This window comes from Natator depressus, chromosome 12 (genome assembly GCF_965152275.1).
Source record: "Natator depressus isolate rNatDep1 chromosome 12, rNatDep2.hap1, whole genome shotgun sequence".
Classification (NCBI taxonomy): domain Eukaryota; kingdom Metazoa; phylum Chordata; order Testudines; family Cheloniidae; genus Natator; species Natator depressus.
In genome coordinates this window covers 39,044,819-39,067,997 of record NC_134245.1, presented here as the reverse complement: position 1 = coordinate 39,067,997, position 23,179 = coordinate 39,044,819, and the positions used below count along the sequence as shown (strand labels likewise).

At 60.9% G+C, this 23,179-nt stretch overlaps 2 protein-coding genes across 4 annotated transcripts in view; one reads left to right on the top strand and one right to left on the bottom strand.

The window, feature by feature from the left end:
- PIEZO1 (piezo type mechanosensitive ion channel component 1 (Er blood group)) overlaps window positions 1-9,562 on the top strand; it is a 108,361-nt gene extending 98,799 nt beyond the window's left edge. The window contains exons 39-51 of the mRNA XM_074968908.1: window positions 376-721; window positions 1,016-1,115; window positions 1,374-1,521; window positions 1,716-1,930; window positions 2,403-2,561; window positions 2,890-3,037; window positions 5,150-5,338; window positions 5,902-5,994; window positions 6,752-6,924; window positions 7,016-7,138; window positions 7,763-7,842; window positions 8,289-8,487; window positions 9,222-9,562. Coding sequence (XP_074825009.1) covers window positions 376-721; window positions 1,016-1,115; window positions 1,374-1,521; window positions 1,716-1,930; window positions 2,403-2,561; window positions 2,890-3,037; window positions 5,150-5,338; window positions 5,902-5,994; window positions 6,752-6,924; window positions 7,016-7,138; window positions 7,763-7,842; window positions 8,289-8,487; window positions 9,222-9,471 — 2,223 coding nt within the window. The 3' untranslated portion in view covers window positions 9,472-9,562. The remainder of the gene's footprint in view (window positions 1-375; window positions 722-1,015; window positions 1,116-1,373; window positions 1,522-1,715; window positions 1,931-2,402; window positions 2,562-2,889; window positions 3,038-5,149; window positions 5,339-5,901; window positions 5,995-6,751; window positions 6,925-7,015; window positions 7,139-7,762; window positions 7,843-8,288; window positions 8,488-9,221) is intronic.
- Window positions 9,563-10,370: 808 nt separating this feature from the next.
- On the bottom strand, window positions 10,371-23,143 carry CTU2 (cytosolic thiouridylase subunit 2). 3 transcript variants are annotated; one of them, XM_074968903.1, is made up of 15 exons: window positions 23,025-23,143; window positions 22,055-22,129; window positions 20,834-20,912; window positions 20,679-20,738; window positions 19,960-20,020; window positions 17,689-17,798; window positions 16,902-17,188; window positions 16,147-16,282; window positions 13,701-13,832; window positions 13,149-13,240; window positions 12,643-12,749; window positions 11,960-12,101; window positions 11,666-11,732; window positions 11,261-11,319; window positions 10,371-10,969 (listed from the first exon to the last, which is right to left on the bottom strand). In XM_074968903.1, the coding sequence occupies exons 1-15, from the start codon at window positions 23,084-23,086 to the stop codon at window positions 10,900-10,902; spliced, it is 1,539 nt and encodes a 512-aa protein (XP_074825004.1). In that variant the 5' UTR covers window positions 23,087-23,143; the 3' UTR covers window positions 10,371-10,899. The 3 variants fall into 3 exon arrangements, with proteins under 3 accessions (XP_074825004.1, XP_074825005.1, XP_074825007.1); XM_074968904.1 differs by lacking the exon at window positions 23,025-23,143 and adding an exon at window positions 22,672-22,813; XM_074968906.1 differs by lacking the exons at window positions 22,055-22,129; window positions 23,025-23,143 and adding an exon at window positions 22,672-22,806.
- Between the last annotated feature and the right edge of the window lie 36 nt (window positions 23,144-23,179).

Here is a 23,179-nt window from a genome sequence, read left to right as displayed (position 1 = left end):
GGATGGGGGTGTCACCCCCCCGGGTTTCAATAGGTGTCAGCGGTGGTACCGTAAGTGGTTAGTGATTTGGGAAGGAAGGGGGAGGGTCAGGCTCTGCAGAGTGATAGGGGCAAGTGGGGGCCCAGCGCTAGCTGGGAAAGGTGTGTACATCCTGGTGCCCGGGCCTCTGACAACACACAGGAGTTGCAGCGGGTCTTGTTTCACTGGAGTGGGGCTCAGCTTTCAAAGCCTGGGAGGCGCTGTGGTGTGTGGGATAGCACAGCCGAACATGCCATGCCACGCTTCAGGCTGGACACCGCAGTGCCCTGATCCCGACCCCCAGTCACCCATCCCCAGACAGCTGGCACTGATCCTGGGTGCCCCTCTCCCCGGCAGTGTTATGGCCTGTGGGATCACAAGGAGGATGCCTTCGCCAAGTGGAAGCGCGAGGCCGAGCGGGCGGAGGAGGAGAAGCGCGAGGCCGAGCGGGCGGAGGAGGAGAAGCGCGAGGCCGAGCGGGCGGAGGAGGAGAAGCGCGAGGCCGAGCGGGCGGAGGAGGAGAAGCAGTGCGAGCTGGACTCGGGGGACGGTGCAGAGGCAGAGGTGGTGTCAGCAGAGCTGGAGCCCCAGCTCCAGGAGAAGGGGGCTGGGGAGGGGGAGAAGGGGAGCCACCTGCGCTTCCGGAAGAAGAAGGAGAAGAGGAGGTGGACCAAGAAGTGGAAGGCAACGGCAGCAGTGGCAGGTACGTGGGCGGGGGATTCCTGGTGGTGTGAACACATTCCCCACTGGGGGGGCGCTAAGGACCCTGGCAGGGTTGCTGGGCCATTCTGCTGGGATCTCCCTTAGAAACCCTGGCACTGTGGGGACCCGCTGCCAGAGAGGGCTGGGGGGTGCCCGTCTGTGCCACTCTGGGGCCATGCAGAGCAGGGTGCTCTCCCGCCCCACCCATCCGACAGGCAGAAGCCCACGTGCTCGCTGCCCCCAGCCCACCCGGGCTGGGCATGCTGGGGGCTAACCCTTGATCTTTGAATGTCAGAGGAGGAAGAAGAGAAGGAGAAGGAAGAGAAGAAGCAGAGCCCAGCCCGGGAGAAGCTGAAGGCTGCTGGGCTCAGAGTCAAGCTCTTCTTCCTAGCTGTGTAAGTGACCCCAACCCTCAGCCTGGAGGGTCAGCGAGGTCAGGCCAGCCTCTGAGCCCACCACCACCGCACACCCTGACCCTCCACCCCTGCTACCCCCCATCCCCATCAGATTTGTCAGGTGCGGGAGGGGAAGAAATGCCCATTTCTATCAACCAAACATTTGATTTGCTTGATGGCGGTTGGTGGGCCCTGGGGGGGGCCCTGCCCCTTGGCTGCCCGGGGGTGCCCTGGCCTGAGTTCCTCGCCTACTTTCAGGGCACAGAACATGTATCAACCACTGAGGGGCTTTTTCTGCGCCATCCTGAACACCAAGTATCAGGCTGCTACTGATGTCTACGCCTTCATGTTCCTGGCAGACGTGGTCGACTTCATCATCATCATCTTCGGCTTCTGGGCCTTTGGGGTAAGCCGGGCCCCAGGGCTGGGCTGCTGGGCTGGCCACTCCCCTGGGGACCCGCAGCGCCCACTGCTCCGGGCCAGACACCCGCCCTGCTAACCTGCTCCAGCCTCCTTGCAGGGCTGGAGCCCGGGCTACCTAGCCGGGCCCAGGGCCAGGCGTTGTGCCCCGTAATGGCCTGTCTCTCTGGCTTCCCCCAGAAACACTCGGCCGCTGCCGACATCACCTCCTCGCTGTCGGACGACCAGGTGCCGGAGGCCTTCCTGGTCATGCTGCTCATCCAGTTCTCCACCATGGTCATCGACCGCGCCCTCTACCTCCGCAAGACCGTGCTGGGCAAGCTCATCTTCCAGGTCATCCTGGTCTTCGGCATCCACCTCTGGATGTTCTTCATCCTGCCCGCGGTCACCGAAAGGTACTGCGGCCTCAGGGAGCTGGGGCCGCCGTCGGGCACCTCATTCGCTCCAGCCCAGGTCCAGTGGAACGGCAGACGAGGGCACTGCGCAGCGCTCTGCTCCCAGAGTATCCCAGCCCAGCCCCTCGTCGTTCCAGATGGAAGGGTGGCCCTATGGTCCAAGTCCAGGTTCTAGGGAGTCAGGACACCTGGGTTCTGTTCCCATCTTGCCATTGGTTTTTGTGGGTAGGTCATTTCCTGCAGGGATAACCTTGCGCTTCCCCTGGGGGTGCAGATAGATCAGTGAGCGTCTGCAGACAGGAAGTGCACGCTCGGTACGAATTGTTAATTACACAGCCCCTTCATGCGCAGGCTGCGTGGGGTCTGGCCCGGCCAGGTGGGAGCCGAGAACTGTAGTGATGCACAAATTGCCCAGACGCCTGCCGGCCTCCCCGTCTCTCTGACTTCTCTCCCCCCGTCTCTGCCCCTGCAGGATGTTCAGTCTGAACACAGTAGCCCAGCTGTGGTACTTCGTGAAGTGCATCTATTTTGCTCTCTCGGCCTATCAGATCCGCTGTGGCTACCCGACTCGCATCCTGGGCAACTTCCTGACCAAGAAATACAACCACCTCAACCTCTTCCTCTTCCAAGGGTAACGGGGACCTGCCCTCTGATCTTCACGGGGGTGAGCTCCACCCTGGCCCCCTTGTCTCTGAGCCTCGCTCCCCAGGAGTGTGTGCAGGGACTGTATAGCACCAACACCAGGGACAGGTGTGAAGAAGGATCCTGTATCCAAGCGGTGCTTCCCAGGACCCTGGGGAGGCAGAATGGGATGGCTCAGTCTGGCATCTAGCCAGGGCCCCAGGGCTGCCCCTGAGCAGGGGATCCTGGGGGAGGGGGACACTCAGGGTGGACAGAGGACAGCTGGCTCCCCCCAGGGTGCAGCCAGTGACTGCTTGCTCTCCCCTCGCCCATGGCAGGTTTCGCCTGGTGCCCTTCCTGGTGGAGCTGCGGGCCGTGATGGACTGGGTCTGGACTGACACCACCCTGTCCCTCTCCAACTGGATGTGCGTAGAGGACATCTACGCCAACATCTTCATCATCAAGTGCAGCCGGGAGACTGAGAAGGTAGGGTTCCCCATCCCTGCTGCCCCCCCACTGTCCACGGGTACGGTGCTAGCAGCCAGCCCCGTGCCATGCTGCGCTGGAAATGGAGACCTGGCTTGCTCACCCCCCAGCCTTTTGGAAAGGAAGGAACCTAGGCAGGAAGGATGGGCTCCCGCTGAACCCAGGTGGAGCCAAACTGCTGGCGTGTGTAGCTACAAAGGTCAGAGAGGGTTTTCTAAACGAAGCCGGGTGGAGGAACGCACAGTTCAGGCAGACGCATCCCGTAGGGGTGAAATGATTGAAGGGAGAACTCTATATCCTGGGAAAGAGGACAGGAAAGAAATGGGTAAAGTCCAGGGAGGAGCTAGTGAGGAACAGTCAAACGTACAAGAGTCTCATGTAAATCTAACACAGGAAGGCAAGCAGCTGAATATTGACAAAATGTACAAGTGCTTCTCTACAAATACAGGCCGTTGAACTATGAAGACGGGTGACCTAGAACAGCTGACATGAAATGAGGGTAGGAATGCCGGAAACTTGGTGGAACGGTGCTAATCAATAGGGCACAGCAATAGTGGAATGACCGACTAAGTCGCCCTCGTGGGGGAGTGGTGCTGTGTGCGAAAGCAGAGTCCATACAGTAAACATCTGTAATGAATGAAAGCACCCCTTAGACTCTCCGAGGAAAGGAATTCCATGCCTGCATGATAAGATCATGGCCATGGGAAGGTGCTGCCGACACCTGGCCAGGATGGCCATGGTGATTGTGACATGCTCAGGGGGATTGGAGAGGCTACGAAAACAGTGATCATGGGGGATTTCAACTACCCCTGTATTGACTGGGACCGTGTCGCCACATGTTATGGACAAAGTCATGCTCACTGGGCAAATAATCCCAACTGTACATAAATGAGCTGTTGCTACTCAAGGAAGGGATCTTGGAGTCACTGTGGCTAGTTCCCCGAAAACATCTGCTCAATGTGCTGCAACCGTCAAACAAGCTATGTTAGAACCGGAAGAGGTGCAGAGAAGGGCAACGAAAATGATGAGGGGGATGGAACGGCTTCCGTGCGAGGAGAGATTAGTAAAACTGGGGCTGTTCAGCTTGGAAAAGAGACAACTCGGGGGGGATATGACAGAGGTCTGTAAAATCATGACGGGTGTGGAGAAAGTCCGTCAGGAAGTGTTGTTTACTCCTTCTCATAACACAAGAACCAGGGGTCACTCAATGAAATTTACAGGCAGCAGGTTTAAAACAAACAAAAGGAAGTATTTCTTCACTCAATGCACAGTCAACCTGTGGAACTCCTTGCCAGGGGATGTTGTGAAGACCAGGACTATAACAGGGTTAAAAAAAAAAAAAAAGCTCATGGAGGATAGGTCTATCTATGGCTATTAGCCAAGATGGTCAGAGATACAATCCCATGCTCTGGGTGTCCTTGGGCCTCTCCCTCTGGGGCACCTGCCATTGGCCAATGTCAGAAGACAGGATACTGGGCTAGGTGGACCTTTGTTCTGACCCAGTGTCGCTGTTCTTATGCCCAGGCCTGGGGACTTGAAGCTGAAAGGGCATTAGGGACAGGGTGGGGTGGGGAGTGCGAGGGGGCAGGGCGGGGTGGGTGAGCTGGGTAGGGACGGGGGCTGGGTGGTGTAGCAGGCACTTTCTGCAGAGCTGAGTTCCAGGACAAGTGAAACGAGTTTGAGGATCTCAGCTAGGTGCCTGGCATTTCTTCAGCCACAGAATGTGGCTACGTCTGATTCAGCTGGCAGACCCTGCTCGGGGGAACCCGGGACTGGCAGAGCAGGAGGCCGTGGGTTGGGGCTCAGGGGCATCAGCTGAGTTGCGTTGCAAGGAGCCCAGGGTAGAATAACACGGGGGCTGGGATTGAGGGTATCCGCAGGGGTGTGTGGGGAGACCATGTGCTCCAAGTCACTCAGGTTTTAACTGAGCGTGATCCTCGTCCCCCCATATTCCTCCTCTGCCCCCTGTGGGGTGGGAAAGGCCTTGAGATGAGCCTTGGGAGCCATTAGCACAGCTGTCTCGCCAGGGCGGGGGTCTGTCCTTTTCCAGGCCGGGCCGGTGCCTGCAGGGAGCCCCGCTGGCCCCGAGCTGAGCCCGCCCTGTCCCCGCAGAAATACCCCCAGCCCAAGGGCCAGAAGAAGAAGAAGATTGTCAAGTACGGCATGGGCGGCCTTATCATCCTCTTCCTCATCTGCATCATCTGGTTCCCGCTGCTCTTCATGTCGCTGGTGCGCTCCGTGGTGGGCGTGGTCAACCACCCCATTGACGTCACCGTCACTCTCCAGCTGGGGGGCTACGAGGTATGGCCGGGCCAGGCCCCAGGCATCCCACTGCGGGGGGGGGCTCAGACCCCCATGGCTCTGATCACCACCAGGGCAGCTCCGGGGCTCTGCTCAGCGGGGTTCTGCTCAGCCACGCTCAGCTCTGGCTGCCCAATGGCCCGGCTGCTGGCTGGGGAGAGGAAGGGGGCCTGGGGACCTTCCTGGCTTTGGGCTCAGATTTCCCCTTGGTGGAATAGGGAATCAGGCCACTGGCTGGGGATGCCTGGCCTGCGCTTGGCTGCAGAGAGGCAGGCAGGCTGGTCTAGAAGCAGGGTAAGGGCCCGGACTCTTGGGTTCCCTGGCTGTGCCTGCCTCCTCACGTGACCCTGGGCACGCAGGGTCCGCAGGATGCTGAGACCCTCGGCCGGATGGGGCTGCAGCTCCTGTTGCCCCGACCTCCTGCTCAGCCTTGCCCCAGGGCTTCCCAGCGGGTGCAGCGCGGCAGGAGGAGGTTGGTGCTGCTGCCCTGGGGGGCATTGCTGGGGCTGTCCCCGCCCGCTCCCTGGCCCTAACACCTGCTCCCCTTCCTTGCTGCCTCGCAGCCGCTCTTCACCATGAGCGCCCAGCAGCAGTCCATCCAGCCCTTCACGCCCCAGGACTACGAGGTGCTCACCAGCCAGTTTGAAAGGCAGCCGGTAAGGGGCCCACCCCCCCAGCCATGGGGGGCATGGCCGGGCGGAGCCACGGTGTGCGGGTGAGGGGTGCAGGAGGAGGGGCAGATCCTGGCTCCCAGGGAGTGTGCTGGGGGGGCTGGGAAAGGGGGGGTCAGCGTGGGGGGCTGTGGAGAGGCTGGTGGTGCTCACACTCACCCATCCACTCCCACAGAGGGGCTATGCTGGGAGGCACCCATGGGCGTGGGCTGGACTGAGCGTCCCCCTCTCCTCCCAGTCGGGAGCGGGACTGCTGCCAGGCCGGAGCCTGCCGCCTTTGCACCCAGCGGGAGTCGCACCCACTCCTGCCTGTCCCTAATGTGTGCAAAGGCAGCGACTGCTCCAGCCCAGGGGCCTGTTCACTTGGGTCGGGGGCCCTGTCTGGACTGGGGGGTCCCTGCCCTGCATTCCCGCCCTGACGGTCTCTCCCTGCCCCTGGTGTCGGTGATGGGTGGGGGCCGTGGCAGCCATCTGGGGCGGGGCTGACGGGCAGAGTCCACGCCCCTCATTCCTGCCCTGAGGGTCTCTCCCCACCCCTGGTGTCAGTGATGGGTGGGGGCCATGGCTGGGGTGGCAGCCATCTGGGGTGGGGCTGACGGGCAGGGTCCCTGCCCCGCACTCCTGCCCTGATGGTCTCTCCTCGCCCCCGGTGTCAGTGATGGGCGGGGGCCGTGGCTGGGGCAGGGCTGTCAGACGGGGTTCCTGCCCAACACTCCCGCCCTGATGTCTCCCGCGCTGGCAGGTGGCCATGCAGTTCATCACGCTGTACGGCTACGAGGACATCGTGACAGCGCGCATCGAGGGCAGCTCGGGCTCGCTCTGGAGCATCAGCCCCCCCAGCCGCGAGCAGATGCGGAGGGAGCTGCTGAACGGCTCGTCGGACATCACGCTGCGGCTCACCTGGACCTTCCAGAGGTACCGGCCGGGACCGGGCTGGGGGCTGTGCCGCCCCCAGGGCCTGTGCCCTGCTCCACACTCACCCTGCCTCCCCTCTCTCTCCCGGCAGGGACCTGGGCAAGGGGGGCACCGTGGAGCACACCTTCGATAAGCACACCACCGACCTGCAGCCGGGCACCCCCGTCCGCACCGAGCTCGCCAACCTGCTGCAGGGAACCAGGGACGCCCCCGTGTGAGTGCGGGCACCGCGCCGCCCCAGGGACGGAGCCGGGGGAGCGGAGGAGGGGCTGGAAGCCTCCAGTTAAACCCCTCCCGTCCTGCAATGAAGCATCGGCTCCCAGGGCGTCACATGGCCTCCCAGCGGGGGCGTCGGGGCCCCATGGCATGGGGGTCGGGGGAGGACTAGCTTCTCCCTGCAGGGCGCTGGGGAGAGCACAACAGGAAGTGGGGAGTTGGCCCTGGGAGGAGGGGATAATGGGGGGCAGGTCAGTCAGCTACAGCAGGCGGGGCAGGGTGGGTGGATGGCCGCGGGTCAGGGCTACGAGTGGAGTGACTAGGGGTGGGGTGGAGCCACGGGTGACTCAAGGGTGACTACCATGGGACGGGGGGTTCTGCCTGGGTCCAGCACGCTGGTGAACAGCGAGGCCTGGGGGCCCGTCCCCACAGCGCGGCCGGGAGGAAACCAGCCTGTGCCGTGCTGAGGGGCTGGCGTGTCAGGGAGCGGGGAACGGCACGGTGCAAGCAGTCTGACAGCCCCCCAGCCGTCACCCTGTGCCCAGCTCCCCACGGAGCCTGGCCGCCCCAGGAGGAGCAGGAGGGCTCGGCCTGGCTCCCCTCACCCCCCTTTGTGTTGCAGGCAAGTCCCCCACCTCTTCCCCACGTACATCCGCGCGCCCAACGGCCCAGAGGCCAACCCCGTCAAGCAGCTGCTGCCAGGTGAGCCGGCCGGCTGGGGTCTGCCCCCGGCATGCTGAGCTGGGGGGCTGGGGCTGCCTGGTGTGGGGCGGAACTTGCCCCAGGGTGCCAGGGAGGAGGGGCTCAGTCCCTGGTTTCTAGGGTGACGGGTGTCCCCAGTCTCCATGCTGCTGGCAGTGTCGGGGCCTTGCTTCCTTGGAGGGGGGGCAGCTGAGGGGAAGATGGCCCCCTTTGCCTCTCCAGCTGGCAGGCCACGGGGGTGCTGCTGCAGGGCTGGGCCTTGTAGTGGTTGGCAGAGGAACTGTGGGAGGGGGTTGCCCGGGGGCATGGCCCAGCAGGAGCCGCTTTGGGGGGTGGCTGGGCTAAGTGCCTGGGAAGCCAGCCATGGGGGTGCTGGGGGAGGCGTCCCGCCTGGCTGGAGGGGGGCGAGCCCCCAGCCCTGACCCCGTCTCTCCCCATCCCCGCAGAGGAGGAGGAGAGCTACCTGGGCGTGGAGGTGCAGCTGAAGCGGGAGCCCGTGGGCGCAGGGGGCGGCACCGACAGCTTCCTGGAGTGGTGGGTGGTGCGGCTGACCAAGTGCCAGCGGCAGGACTGCAACATCCTGCCCATGGTGATCTTCAACGACAAGGTCAGCCCGCCCAGCCTGGGCTTCCTGGCCGGCTACGGGTGAGTGCCAGGGCCCCTTCCACAACCACCCCCCATTGGCCATTGCTGGAGGAAAGGCACCAGGCTGGGGCAGCCCAGGGCTCTAGTGTGGGGAGGGGAGAGATAGCAGCCTTGGGGTGCTGCACGGGGGGGGGGAGTTGGCCATTCAGGGGTATGGAGGGATATCAGCCAGGGCGGCCCAGTGGCTATTTAGTACGAGGGGGTGGAAGGATGCCAGCCCAGGGCTCTGGGCTACCAGGGGGGCAGGGGAAGAGATGGGCAGGGTGCCCCCCCCATTGCAGTGAGGGCACACCTGGGCTCGCTGGTACAAGGCAGGGAGGGTGCCCCCCTGCAGTATCAGGGGGCATCTGGCCTGAGGAAGCCCCTAGGCTCAGTGGGGCATTACTCCCTGTGGCCTGGAGGCCTTTCTGGGGGGACTCCCTGGCCTGTGCTCCGCAGTGCTGTGGTACAAACCCTGAGCCCATCCAAACGACCATACCAGCAGCAGAGCTCAGGGCCTCCTGCTCCCGGCGCCCCCCATTCCTCACCCCAAGGAGCACACAAGCGCGCTTGGGGCGGCCTCCTGTCCCTTGCTAGCTTCCCCATGGGAGTCCCAGCCGGTCCCATTGCTTGGAGCCAGGCGAGAGGCAGCAGGACCTGACCCTGCTCTCAGTGCAGGACCCAGCGGCTGTAGGGAAGGGCGCTGCTGGGGGGCAGGGAGAAGGGCTGACCCTGTTGCCCTCACCCCATTGCAGGATCATGGGCCTCTATGTATCTATCGTGCTGGTGATCGGGAAGTTCGTGCGGGGCTTCTTCAGCGAGATCTCGCACTCCATCATGTTCGAGGAGCTGCCGTGCGTGGACCGCATCCTCAAGCTGTGCCAGGACATCTTCCTGGTGCGCGAGACGGGCGAGCTGGAGCTGGAGGAGGAGCTTTACGCCAAGCTCATCTTCCTCTACCGCTCGCCTGAGACCATGATCAAGTGGACACGGGAGAAGGAGTAGCAGGGAGCCACCGGTGACCAGCGCTGCGGCTGCGGGCCTCCTCTGACCCCTGGAATGTCACAACTGAGGCCTTAAACCAGCCCAGCTGGAGAGCCCCGTTGGGGGGGGGGGGGGGGGCTGGGCCGAGTGCACCCTGAGCGCTCCACGCCAGCCCCAGTGACTGCAGGGGGTCCCACCCTGCCTGGGGGTCTGAGCTGTGCCCAGCGCCACCCATGGGGGAGAGGGGGCACCTTGGGAAGGCTGGACTTGTGCTTTTTAAAAGGAAGTTTAACTGCTTTACAACTAGCGAGTCCTTCGAAGGTAGCTGGGTGAAGACCCCCCTCCACATCAGCTGGGTGGGGGACACGCTCCTGCCCTGGCCCCACCTCAGTGCCTTCCAGCCCTGCTGCTGCCAGGCTGTTAGCACCCCAGAGAGAAGGGGGGGTGCACTCTGGAGCCCATTCAGCAGCTGTGCCTGCCTGTGAGGGAGAGGGCCTCCCCCTCCTGCAGCAGGAGAATCCAAGCCAGCCGGCCGCAACCAACCCCGTTGCAGGCAAAGCCTGGCCCAGTCACCCCCTTGGCCTGCTCCTGAAGTCGGCTGCACTAACTCTCCAAAGCAATACCTTACTCCCCCAGCACAGCACTGGCCAGCACCCATGGGTGCAAGCAGAGGGTCCCACTGGCCTGACACCCCTGCAGGCGGTGCTGGGCTTGCCGCCCCTCTTGCCCTGCCTGCAGAGGGTGTGGGACGTGCTACTGCAGCCACTGCTCCCCGTGCTAGCCCCGTGCAGGCAGCTCAGCGGAGCTCCGCTTGCCCTAGGACTGGTTTGGCCCCCCACCCCCCCCAGCCACTCCCGGGGGCGAGGGCTGGGCTCCCTCCAGCTGGACTGTAGATTTTTTTTAAAAAATTCAAATGGTTTATTTATATAGATCTCTAATAAAAGCCAAGCCAAGGCCTGCTAGTGTGACTGACTGACTCCATCTTCCTGCCCAGGCGGGGCGTGAAGCTGCCTCCTCCTGGCTGGGTGCTCCACTGGGGGCTGGCACAGTCCGAGGGCCTGACTCAGCCTGGCCTCACCCGCTCAAGAGTGGGGAGTCGGCCCAGGGCCTCGATCCAGCTGTGCGGCCAGGGGTGCAAAATAACATATTCCTCTTCAAAACAGTCATTAAAAGGAGGGCGGTGTCTTCTCTCCTCTCCTCTACCCCGCGGCAGGTAGCAGGCGCCTCCCAGGGGCAGGCAGTGAACAAGAGCTGGGCCCTGCACCTTGGAAACAAAGGCAGGCCCAATGCCCTGCAGCAGGGCCCTGGTGACCTCAAGCCCAGGCTGGAGGGGGCTGGGCCCAGCCCCATTTGCTCTCTGGCAGGTGTGCTTCTCCTGGGGCCCCGACAGCCAGGACAGTGTAGAGCTCTTTGGGAGCGTGGTCCAGAGGAGGGAGCCCTGCCCACCTGTCAGCTCTCACCCGGATTCACAGCTTCATCTTCCAGCAAGAACTCCTGGATTTCCAGCTTCATCGCGGCCCTGGAAGACAACCAACATCTCAGCCCCCCGCCACGCCGGGTTGTGAGCTCCCAACGCGGGCCTGGTCCCACTGGCTCAGGTCACGTTCTGGATGTTACGGTAAAGGAGGAGAGTCTGCCTCTGATTTGCTTATAACTTGTCCCCTGAGTCAGCGGCTCCTCCCCGGCCTAGAGCCGCAAGGGATTGGGATCCGTGCAAGAGCCAAGTCCCGGCCCTTCCAGGGCTCGAGCTGTGACGCAGGCCACAGGAGTGCGGTGACTGATGGCGCCGACCCGCCCACCCTCCCCGTACCTGCGTTTCCTGCGCTCTGCCTCTGAGCGGACGTAGAGCGGGAGGCTCTCCAGGCAGGTCTGTAACAGAACAGAGTGGTGGTGACGGGCTGCCCCCAGCACCCCCCATTCCTGAGCTGCTGGTGTCCCTGCAGGCACAGCACATGCAGCGCCAGGGTGTGTCCCCCACCCGCCCCGGCCCCTGGCACTGTGCCTCAGCCCTGGGCTGGGGGCAGGGGAGGATGCAGGGAGCTGATGGGCAAAGCTGGGATCCTAAGGAGACTCCACCGGGACCACAGTCCTGCAAACAAAGGAGACCCACCCCTCTAGACAGCCAGGTCTGCCGGGGGCATAAAGCAGGGCTGAGACCGGTCCCGCCAGCCCGGCTTGGGCTGCAGCAGAGCCCCGGAGGGGCAGAGGGGCTCACCGTGTCCTTGATGGTCAGTCTGCAGCCATAGCAGAGCAGGGGCAGGAAGTCGGCCCGGGCGTCGGCCCTGAGGGGAGAAGGCAGAAGTGAGGTGAGGGCTGGGGGCCGGTTCTCTCCAGGGATACCCTGCGAGGAGCTGGTTGGGGGCAGCTCAAGGAGGAATGTGGCGGGGAGGTGCCGCGGTGGCTAGGGGAGTGTCGGCCCAGACAGGAAGCACACGCAGGGCCACAAGGCCAGTGCCGATCCAAGCAGAGCACCTACCCCGCAATGGATCCTGGGCTAGGAGTGCCTTACCCTGGAGCGGTCGTGTTCATGCAGCACCCTCTCTGCTCCTCTGCCCTCTGGCAGCACCCTCGCCCGGCAGGCGACGCAGCTGGCAGCCTCTGCTGGGAGAGCTGCTCCGAGACCAGGACTGCTTGCAAAGCAGAGCCGTCCTCTGCACCAAAGAGAGATGGTAGTCAGAGCCCCTCGGGCTTTCGTTCCCCGTCCAGCAGGCCAGGCATCTGCATCTGCCTCTCTCTGGCGGAGCAGACAGGGCCGGCCAGTGACCAGAGCCAGGGTGGCAAACCCCACAGCCCTGGCCTTCAGACGGCCCCTTCCAGGCCAGGCACAGCCAGAGGCAGGTTCCCCTGCACGAGGCGCCCTGGGAACATCCAGGCCCCTAGTTCAGCTGGGCAGATAGGAAAAGGGGCTAGTTAAATCCTCACCCTGGCCTGCCCTTAGCCAGGCTGCATCTCTAGGCCCCTGGCACCCCACCCATGGCAAGGTTCCCCTGCTTTGCTCCTGTAGGGGTGGTGAGGGGCCAGACCCCAATGGGCTCTGACCTGGGAGGGTAGCTGTTGGTGCCCTGCCCTAGATCAGCCAGGGGGGATCCTGTGGGTGAGGGAGGCTGCCCCCCAGGGAAAGGGGCCGAGCGAAAAGAGCCTGCACTGGCTGGGCTCAGCCGGGAGAGGCGGGTGGGCGGCGTTCGCACTTACCCACATTAGTGTCCAGGGCGCACGAACAGAGGAGGCAGCGCTCAGGCTCAGCGGCACCAGGGGCAAGGCCGGCATCTCCAGGGGTCGCACTCAGCTTCTCGCCCGTCCTGCAGCCCAGAGGGGGACACACAGAGGTTAGTGCCAGGCGATGCCGGCATCTGCCAGTGCCCCTCAGTCCTGACCCGCAGGTCCCACTACTCCCGTCCCAGGCTCCCCCACGCAGTTCAATCAGTGCCCTGTAGCCCCACCCATGCCATTGCAGTCCTGGGCACCCTGCGCAGCAGGAGGTACTGTGGGTCAGGGTTCCGGGGCGCTGCAGAGTTCTGACCCTCCCATAAGCAGAAGCTTCCAGCCATTCCCACCAGGGCTCTGGTCTGATGAGGGCGAATGGCCTCCAGGGTGAAGCCAACCCCACATTTCCCAGCTGAGCAGAGCATAGGTCTGCAGAGGTGTCACAGGGACGGGACTGATCTCAGTCCCGTCCCCGCGCAGGGGCCAGCCCTTACCGGTACACGGTGCTGACGGTCGAGGGGAACTCTGCCTGCAGCCCGTAGAGGAAGCGCTCGATCACCCGGTGGATGCTGGCCTTCTCCAGGGCCTGCGGGGGAGAAAGCCACAGGGCGTCTCGTAGCTCCAACCCCCACGCCCACTCCAGGACTCCCCTGTGACGACAGCAAAGCAGCTGGGTCACCTGCACAGACGTTCAGGGGCCCTGGCGTGATGGAATTGGCACCATGCCCGGGGGAGAGGGCGTTAGCCTAATCTGCCAGAGCCTTCCCCCAGTCGCATCGGCCAGGCCCCTGGGCATGGGGCCCTGGCCTCGCTGCCCATCCCTGTCAGGGATCACTGCAGGCAGGCACTTTAGAAAGTGCCCCTTGGTGCCAGGGGCACCGGAGTCCCTGCATGGCACAGCCACTCTGTGGCACTGACCGCCGGGAATGGCTGCAGATCCTGTGGGTTGGGCTGGGATGTGAGAGACGGGGGTGCCCAAGAGGGGGTGCCACTGCCCTGCCGGAAGAGCCCAGTGCCCAGCAGGCTCAGATCCGCGCACCCCCTACCTTGGTGTCCAAGGCAGGAGTGAAGACCGTGGGAACGCCAAACAGGTGGTTGTAGAAGGCTATTTCCTTGGCCGCGTACTCCCTCATGGGCCGCACCACCACCACGTCGCCATGGCGATCGTCCGAGAAGCCCTGCGTGGAGAGAGACTGGGTGAAGGACCAGCCTGCCCTCAGGGCCCAACACCAGCGCAGAGCCGGGATGCCCCCCAGCCCAGCCCCCTGGGGCCATGGATGCACCCAGCCGTCCTGCACGTCTGCCCGGAGCACTCGGGTCTGAGCACGGCTGGGTGAGCACCGGCCCCACGCCAGGAGCACACCAGTGGCAGCGCCAAGTGCTGGGGGTGAACTGCCAGGCAGGAGCATGCCCCCCGCCCTCCAGACTAGCTTCCCCATGGAGCTGGATTGCAGCGTGCTCAGAGCTATGCTGCTCTCCGAGGGCAGTCGTAGGAATGATTCTGGGGCAGGCAGCGCCCACGTCAGGGTTCTCTACAAACCCCTCCGCCCAGCTGCTACCCCCATCTCACAGGGGGACCCGAGGCACTAAGGGGAAGGGACATGCCTGAGGCCACACAGGGAGTCAGTGCCGGAGCAGGGACTAGAACCCAGGAGTCCCGATTTCCAGCCTCTTGCTCAAACCACTAGGCAATGTTCCCTGCCAGCTGCTGCCCATGAGGGAGTGTGGGGAGTTCTCAGGCTGGACATGCAGCCTAGTCCAAGACGCAGATCCCAGCGGGGCGAGGGTGTGTCCTGCTCCCTGGTAACCTAGCCGGCCTCCAGCAAAGGGACAGAGGTTCTCTCACTGAGTTGGCATTCACAGGCCTCTTGCGGGGCTCCAGCACAGGTCGGGGCTTGTGGCACAGGTCGCTGCTGAGGGGGCTCTGTGTTCAAAGCAGCTGTGAGGCAGGACCCAGGGCTAACCCCGGAACAGCTGCTGTCTGCAGAGTATGTGCAAAGCAGCACCTGGGATCCCCCTTGAAGGGCAAGCAGAGGCTGGGGAGATAGGGATCGCCACCCTGGATCAGATCTACCATCTGTCAAGGCCAGTACCTGGCCTCCAGCATGGGCTTCGGTGGGAGGGAGAGACCCCAATGCACCTAGCCTGCTCCGTGCTATGGGGAATGCCGTCCCCTGATCTCCAGTTGCCAGACAAGCAGTGTCAGCAGATGTAACGTTATTGGTCCCTTGCGGGGAAAAAGTCAGGCCCCGGTTCTCTCTGGCCGGCCTCCCAGTGCTGGGAGCAGCTGCCTACACTACAGGAGGTGGGGCTGCTTTTTACGGGAGCTACCTTTGCTTCCCCCTGAATTTCACTAAACCCCTCCGCTGCGCACACGCGGGAACCCCGGCCAGCCCATTCCCCTTGCTCTCTGCTGCTGGGAAGGGATTAAAGAGCAATTTCCTCAGGACGCACAGTGCCTACGGCTGCTGTCCTTCTTAAAATGGGGACTAAAGAATATAGATCAGACCGTTCCCTGTGGCTGGGAGTTTCCCTAACTCCAACTCCCCCCTTTAGACTTTCAGGGTGGGAGAATCAGACTTTAGTTTTTATTGTAGCTTTAACTTTCTCTTCCTTGGCCTCCCATCAGTAACTAATAACTCAGTGGTTGGTCTCCTGCTCTGAGCACGGACAGGGGAGCCAAGAACTCTTGGGTTCTCTGGCCTTGGAGCAGTCACTTCCTGTCGGTCCTGGCACCTGCCCCATGGGGAGGCGTGGGTGAAGATATACAGTCCCAAGTATCTCTCTGTTAAATCAGTCCCCAAGTGCCTGGGAGCCGCAGTCTAAGGGTTAACCCAACCCGGCAGGATACGGGGCTGCAAGGCATTCACTCCAGCTTGTGAAGGGAAGCAGAAGGACGTGGCTCGGCTTGCCTGACTGAAAGCCCTGGCTCGAGCTGTCAGTGCAGTGACATCTGTCCCAGCTCCAGTGTTCGCTACTGCAGCTGAGAAATGTCAATTTCAGGGGCAAGAAAACTTCCCCTTCCTGGAGCGCAGGGAGCAGAAACTGATTGGATCAGAATCCCCATGCTGACGCGTACGGCAGCTTGCACACTGCTCTGCTCCGATGCCCATGTACTGGCGGGGAGCCTGTCAGAGGCACTAAGGCAGCTGGAGAAGATCAGGGAAATAGCAACTCGTTGTTCCAGGCCCCCACGAGGGCTACAGATTCACCCAGCATGAAGCCGTGGGCCCTGGGCGCGTTCAGCGACGAAGACAATGGAGCAGCCACCGCACTGCCAGCTTCTCCCCAAGGTCCCACTAAACCACAGCGCATTAGTGCCGCCACGGCCCGGGCAGAGCAGAGAGGCCACAGTGCAGGTAAGGCTGGGCCTGGGGCCTTCCCCCAGCCACCCTTCCCCCTAGCACAGCAGCCTGGCAGCGCTAGGACCAAGGGGCTAACGGTGCAGTCTGGGTAACCAGTGACTCCGACCCAACTGCGGCCAGCACTTACCGTGTCCATGGCAAGGGAGGCTCCCCGCCCCAGAGAGAGGTTGGTCAACAGTTTGACAGCCAGGCGGGTGCAGCTGTCTCCCATCATGACCTTGGAGTACCCTTGGGCCCTGGCTGTGTGCAGGATCAGGTGGTTGCTGAAGAAGAAGCCAGAAGGGAGTGAGGGCTGCAGCCCAGACCCAGGCAGAGACGCTGAGCCCATCAGCCCTGGGCAGCTCCTCACGAACGCCAGCTCACACAGCAAGCCTCCCACCCATTGCTGTACCCAGGGCGAGGCAGAGGGGCCATGTGGGGCAGCAGAGCCCACTCCTTCATGGGGGCTTCACAGGAGGGAGATGAGATCTCAAGAGGGGGGGAGATGAGCAGGGCTGGGCTTTCCCAAGGCCCTGAAGGGAGACTGGCCTCCAATCCCCACTGAATTCCAAAGGCAGCTGGGTGCGTTGCAAAACCCAGCGCGCGCGGGGAAGCGGCCTAGGGAGCTTATCCTGAGATCCCCAGAGCTCGCTGGGGGGCCTGGCCCGAGGGCGATGGGACAGACAGACACTCCCGTGGACGGGAGCTGCAGCATCATGGCTGGGAAGCAGTGCATGCTGGGATGGATTGGAGGACAGGAAAGGCAGAGGAAAAAGCTCCTCAGCCCCTCCCCACCTGGGCAGCCCCCCGGTGGCAGGGTCAGAGAGGGCAAAGCATGCAGCCCTGCTCACAGGGAAGGGGAAGGCCCTGTCCATCCCCCACAGCACTCTGGAGGGGGCTCACCGCAGGGTCTGCAGCAGCTCTTCTTTAGCCGTCAACGTCTTCACAGACCCAAAGAGCTGGATCAGCTGCTCGGTCTGGACTGTGGCCAGCCCCTCCATTCTGGGCATATCTTGCATGCAGAACTCAGCAAGCTTCTCTTGGATCTGCCTCTCAGGCAGAGAGGGGCCTCCGCCCTCCTCCTGCCTCTGCTGGCGGATGAAGCCCTCCACCGCCTCCTTGTAGCTGTTCTTGGGGCCTGCGGGATTGTGCGGCACACGCTGCAGGATGGAGCTGGGCAAGTCAAACACCTGCACAGAGCAAGCAGATGGATCCTGTTAGCCACAGCGAGCGCCTGCATGGTGCTTCCGAGACCCACACCTGCTGGCAGTGAGATCGGAGCCTCGGGAGCTGGCAAAACCCAGACATTGGAGGAGCCCCAGGGAGCTTGTGCCAGAGACAGGATTAGAGGTCAGGTCCCAGCTCCAGCTCCCCACTCACACCAGGCTGCCTCTCTAATACACTTGTCTCATTCAGGCCCTATCATGGCTAACGACACCTGGCCATAGGCCTCCTCCATCCCAGCCTCGTCGGCTCCTATTGGACGGATCTGTTTCCCTCATTTCTAGGGCACTGGGTGGCTACCTTGAGCAGGGGCCTCGGACATCTCATCCAGAGGCTCTTCTCCCAGCACCTGGAATTGCAGCGAAGCTCTGATCTCTTGCCCAGTGACTGTCCCAGCATGGGAGCCCCCAGTTCCCTGCAATGTGACTCCGCCCCAGCGCTCCCCAGGGCTGTGATCCCACCCTACCTCTTCTAGGTGGGCCAGGTGATATGGGAACCCTGAGGCTTGCAGGATGGTCTCCATCTGGAGCAGCGTCTCCGCTCTCTCAGCCAGGCTTTGTCCGCACACAGCTCCCTCTGAGTAGCAAACGAGATGCCAGATGAGGAGAGTTAGCTGCCTTGCAGGAGAGACTTCTCTGTCTGCGGGGAGGGGGTGACCTAGGACACTCCAGCCAACCCAGAAGGCATGCAGCCACATCTATTCTCCTCACCAACTAACACGGCAGGAAGCGGGGAGATGGGGCTCTCCAAGGCTTGGGCAGGGGGGATATTGGCTTGCAGGCCTTGAGGGCTGCATGCAGTGGCGCAAACTGCAGCCACCCTTCTCTTTAAGACAGGAGTGCAGCCTGGGGAGCAGTCCCCAGCAATGCTCCATCTTCCTACAAGTAGCCAGACCCGACCATCTCCAGGTGGGACCTGGATTCTCCAGGGGCAGCCTGGAGCCATGCTGCAGGACTTTAGATGCGTATGCCCTCCCTTCCTCATCTCCATATACACTATTCGCCAATACACGTTAGGTGTAGTACACCGCATACGAGTAGGTATTCTGGGCATGGGTTTATAGATCTAGGTGTTGGGAAGTTATGTTAACTGAATGAATTATGCCCTTCCCAAAATTCTGTTCATCCGCGTCAAATATCCCATAACACTCTCTGCAAAGCTGAAGTCAGCTTTGGCATTAGAAAATAAGAAACTTGTCAAAGGCAAAATCCATGAACGTTCTGCCCCAGCACAGTGGGGAGGTACCTTCATATCCCTGGAGTGCTAGTAACCAAACAAAGATAAGGAACGAACAGGCCAACAAGTGAAGGAACCGGTACACGCGGAGGGATTGGACTGCAGTGACGTATAAAGAGCTTTGTAACTTGTAAAATCATCCTATAAATGCCGCTAGTTGAAATGCGGATCTTTGAAACACCCATTCCGTGCGTGGCGAACCCACCGCGCGAGTTTGCTTCCCGGCCGGAAGGTGCGCGTCTCTCTGCGTGTTGTGCTGGTTTCTCTTTAGACTATGCATTTGGCTAAGTTCAGCTGGCTGGTCTCCAACGTTTTTAAGACTGAAGTGTGAGTGTCATCAAACAACAGGCTACGCCACTGAGTCAGCAGCAGCACCCAGCGAAAGAACCCAGAAGAAACACACTGATCCTCCAGCCAGGCCCCACTCCCTTTCAGCACCCCGCAGGGACGGCGGGAGGGGTAGGAGGATCCCCCCCTCCATCCTGAAACAAGCAGAGCAGCTCCACCCATCCTATTTAGAGTCTCTCTACTCCTACGCAGCTTGCTGGCACGACCATGTGGAGAGCGCCCAGCTGGTCGGGCAACAAAGTGCTGGGCTCAGCCCATGCACCCGCTGGGGTCTGGGAAGAGACCCGCTAACTCGTGCTCTGGTAGGGTCCAGACTGGGATTGCTCTGCAGTCTCTGGAGATGGAAGCACAATTGGTGCACTAACCCCCGGGTCCATCCCACCCCATAATGGGGGCTAGTGTAGCTACCCAGCCTCTTGTCTCTTAGGATTTAAAGAGAGCAGCTAGCAGCTGCCGATAAGCCTAAGCCTATCTGCGATGGAGCCACACATCCCCTGCCCAGCTGAGGGTGGGGTAAGGGTTAATAGTCTGTCAGGGCAACGACAGAGGAAACTTCCCCTCCTCCCCCCAACTCATGAGGGCAAGGAAAGTAGATGGGGCAGTGGGAGGCTCTGAGTCCCCCACAGGGGAAGGGATCTCCCCCTGCTTCCTGCCCAGGGGGACCAGAGAACCAGGACAGGTGGGGAAGCTGCTGCCTGAGGAGGGGATACTGTGAGTGGTGGATCAGGCTAAGAGCCCTACTCCTGAGCCCATGCCTTGGCCTGCCTTGCCAGGAGCTCTGGCTGGAGGGGTGTGGGAGCGTTTGAGTGGTCGGACCCTTCCTGGGAAGGGGACACCATCCACCTGCATGCCCTGTGTGTCTGAAGTGTGCCTCCCCTGGGTTCCAGTCAGTGAACCAACTAGCTTAACCCCCCATTTCCAATGTGTTTACTCTGTCCACTGGCCGTCTCACTGCTCTCTTGGGGATCCTGCCACTCCAGGCCTGAAGGGACGCTACCAGCAACAGGAGAGCAGAGAAACTAGACAGGCCTTAACAGTGAGAGGGGCACTATCCGAAACCAGGCTCTCCTAATGCTGGACAGCATCAGCCTGTAGGCTGGCCCAAGACCACGTGCACAGAATGGGCTGGGAGCAGGACAGGTTGCTGGATTACCGTCGATGTAGATGATGCCTGGTATAAAGCGCAGTTTCTTGGCTGTCTCCCGACTCAGCCCCTGAGAAGAGAAATGGGAATGAGCCGCTCGCCCCAAGCGCTGGGAAAGGTAATGAATGGTTGCGTGTCTTAGCAACATCCCCTGGATCTAGCAGAGAGGGCAGGTCTGACTCTTCTGACCTTGGCTGTTAGAGAGGCATTCCCACAGCCCCAGGAGAGATGGCGAATGTTTCTAGTTAACAACACACCTAGATCTCGTGGGCTGAAGGCCCCAGCCTAGACCAAGTGATTGTAATCGCCACCTGATTAGGCTCAAACATTGACCTGGCCACTTACACGCATAGTCGCAGTAACTGTTGGCGTAGCTTAGATGCTCCCCTCGCTCGGATTTCCCTGGGGGGCTGTGAGCTTCCCACCTTTTGGGAACAGAGAGCTGCAGGTGCACTGGACAGGAATTGTGAGAACTTCTAAGGAGCCACATTCAGTGACTGCACTACTACGGGTTTAGACATGGGGGCATACAGAAGCAGACAGCCCTCTGGGAGATCCAGTCCATCACCCCACAAAGCAATGCTTTCCTCTCTGCTAGTTCATCAGCCTCCTCTTAACCATCTCTAATACCCCAGCTACGGTCCAGGTGGCTGTTCCTTCCTCTGGCTAACTGCTCTCACTATTCCTAACAGCTAACAAGTTTCCACGTTGCGCTGCAGAGCGGATACCTCTTGGACTTGTCGAAGCATTGAGCTGGATGCAGGTCCGCCCGATAACGCAAGAAGAACCTGTAAGGGAGATATGAGAGACACTTAACCATCCATCTCTGCTTCCTCCTCGTCTTCCCACATCCGTCCCTCCCTTACACAAAAAGCGACTCTACCTTCTCTCCTGGGTAAATGGCACGATTCTTCCCAAGCATCGCACGGAACTTGTGAACAAAATACTCCCTAAAACAGGCCCTTGGAAACAAACATGCACGTAAGTAATTAGAAACGACAATCCCAACCTTACGCGAGATCCCAGCCTTGGCAGGCAGCACCTCAAGCACCCACATCTCACTGCTAATAAAGCTTTGATTCCAGCACAGGACAATTGGGAGGCACAGTGAACTGCCTGCTACCCTGCCCGACAGCAAAGTCAGTCAATGAGTCCCCCTTAAGATTTCATCAATTAGCTTCTGTCTGACAGCAAGACAGCTCCAGTTTGGGGACCCAGAAATCTGTGGAGATCCATTTTAAAGCCAGTCTGAGAAACCAGGCTTGCTGGACTGGATCCCTCTCTAGCTCTCTGAGCCAAAACACTTAAACAAAATAAAAAGCCCAAGAGGAAAAAGTTCCGTTGTACAATGACAGGTATCAATTTTAAAGGGTTTGCTGCTTTTTTAAATGGTCAAGTTAAGCCAGACACAAGGAGAGGTCATTTAGTTCCCCAGCCTCAGTTCAGAGCTGTCAGGGTAAAAACGAGCGCAAGGCGAAAGAAGGCCATGTTTGCAAAGAACGTAGGCATGCAGGTAGGTGCATGCACGCTAGTAACTGCAACTACAGCTCTGATAACTCGCCTGCGTGCCATTGCTTGGGTTGTATCTCAGTCACAGCAGTACCAGTACAAACTGCTTACGCAACTGCAATCCCAGGCTTTCAAAAATCTGGCCTGCAGAGCTCAAACCAATCAACTTCCGAGATTCATATAAAAACAATATGGGGCAGATTAGATGTGTTTGTTTTCCAAATTAAAAAAAAAGGGTGAACCACCCCCGCCTTTCCCTATGCTCATACCCCATTTCTCCATAACTAGGGCCATGCATCACAGTATCTCTCGCATGCAATGGTAGTGATTGGGTCTTTGCAGAAACAAAAAGATGCAAATCCAAAGCAAGGGTCTTACAGGGCAACTCCCCACATTCCTGAATTAGTTCAATCTGCTGTACTGTTGTGCTCTTTATTATCTAGTTGGTTTGAATCTCTCTTGCAGCCCTCATCATAAACAGCCCTATTTCAAACAGATTTATAAAGATCAGTAAATGAGGTTCTAAAGATGGGAACGTTCTGGCCTTCTGAACAGGGTTTCCTCTTGCAAATCACTATGACTGTTTCTTTCTTACTTGCAAAAGGCATCTCCAACACGAATGACTAACACGGGAGACGCCTCCTTGCACTTCATGCACTTCTGCACACAGCTGAGGAAAGAGACAATCAGAGCGAACCGATTACCACCCTAGGGACCACCTTCAAGCAAAGAGCATTGCAAACCACCATCAGCTTGTTTAAACACTTTGAAGATACCAGGTGCTTTGTAAGTACGGAGTTGAAAGATGGGTGTAGTACAATTGTGAAATGAATTTGGGGTCGATGTGGGAACTATAGAGCTTGAAATGCTGTGGTGAGGTATGCATGGGAGGTGATAGCACAGCCCGTGCTCTAGCAGTAAAAGGCTACATTATACTATTAGTCCCTGAGCTGACCAGTTACCACCTCCAACTATACAAATCTCTGTCCACATGTCAATTATGTCAGGCCCAGTTTTCAAAGCACAACTCCGGAGGAACGCCTTCAAGCTGGTATTTGCACACACACAGCTGCAGTTGTGCCATGCACAAGTGCGGCCATATGCAAATCTGGCCAGATGCAGGTCCAGGGGCACCCTGCAACTTCTCTCGCCTCTGAAGGGCCCAAGCACCAAGGGGTGGGTGGAATACTCCCAGTACAAGGCAGCGGTCACCTTTGTGGCTCTTTACCGATGTGCTGAAGCACCCAAAGGCCCCATTGGGCGGGGCACTACAAGCCCGCCCACCGATCGACACCCCAGGCCCGGCCTGTCCGCAGGATGTCGGCGGGCACGGCTGCCTCGCTCAGGGAGGCGAGAACTCCACATCGCTGAGCTCCGGGGCGAGGCCGGCCGAGCCCCCAGGGCAGACGCAGCAACGGCCCCCCCGCGGCTCAAGCGAGCCGGGCAGGCCGCGGGCGCTGAGGCCAGAGCTGGCCTGGCCCAGGCTCCGGCCGCCCGCCCGCTGTCTCTGCGGCCGATCCCCGGGGGACCCTGGTCGCTCCCCGCGCGGGGGGCCGGGCTCTCACCCGACGCGGGGCCGCCCTTGGGGCCGGCCGCAGCCCCCGTAGTGCTCCTGCGCCTGACACATGGCGACGGCGGCGGCGGCGCTCCCCTCCCCCGCGCGACGCGCATCCCCGACCCCAGCGCTTCCGGCGCGCCCCTGCTGCGTCACCGCCGCGCG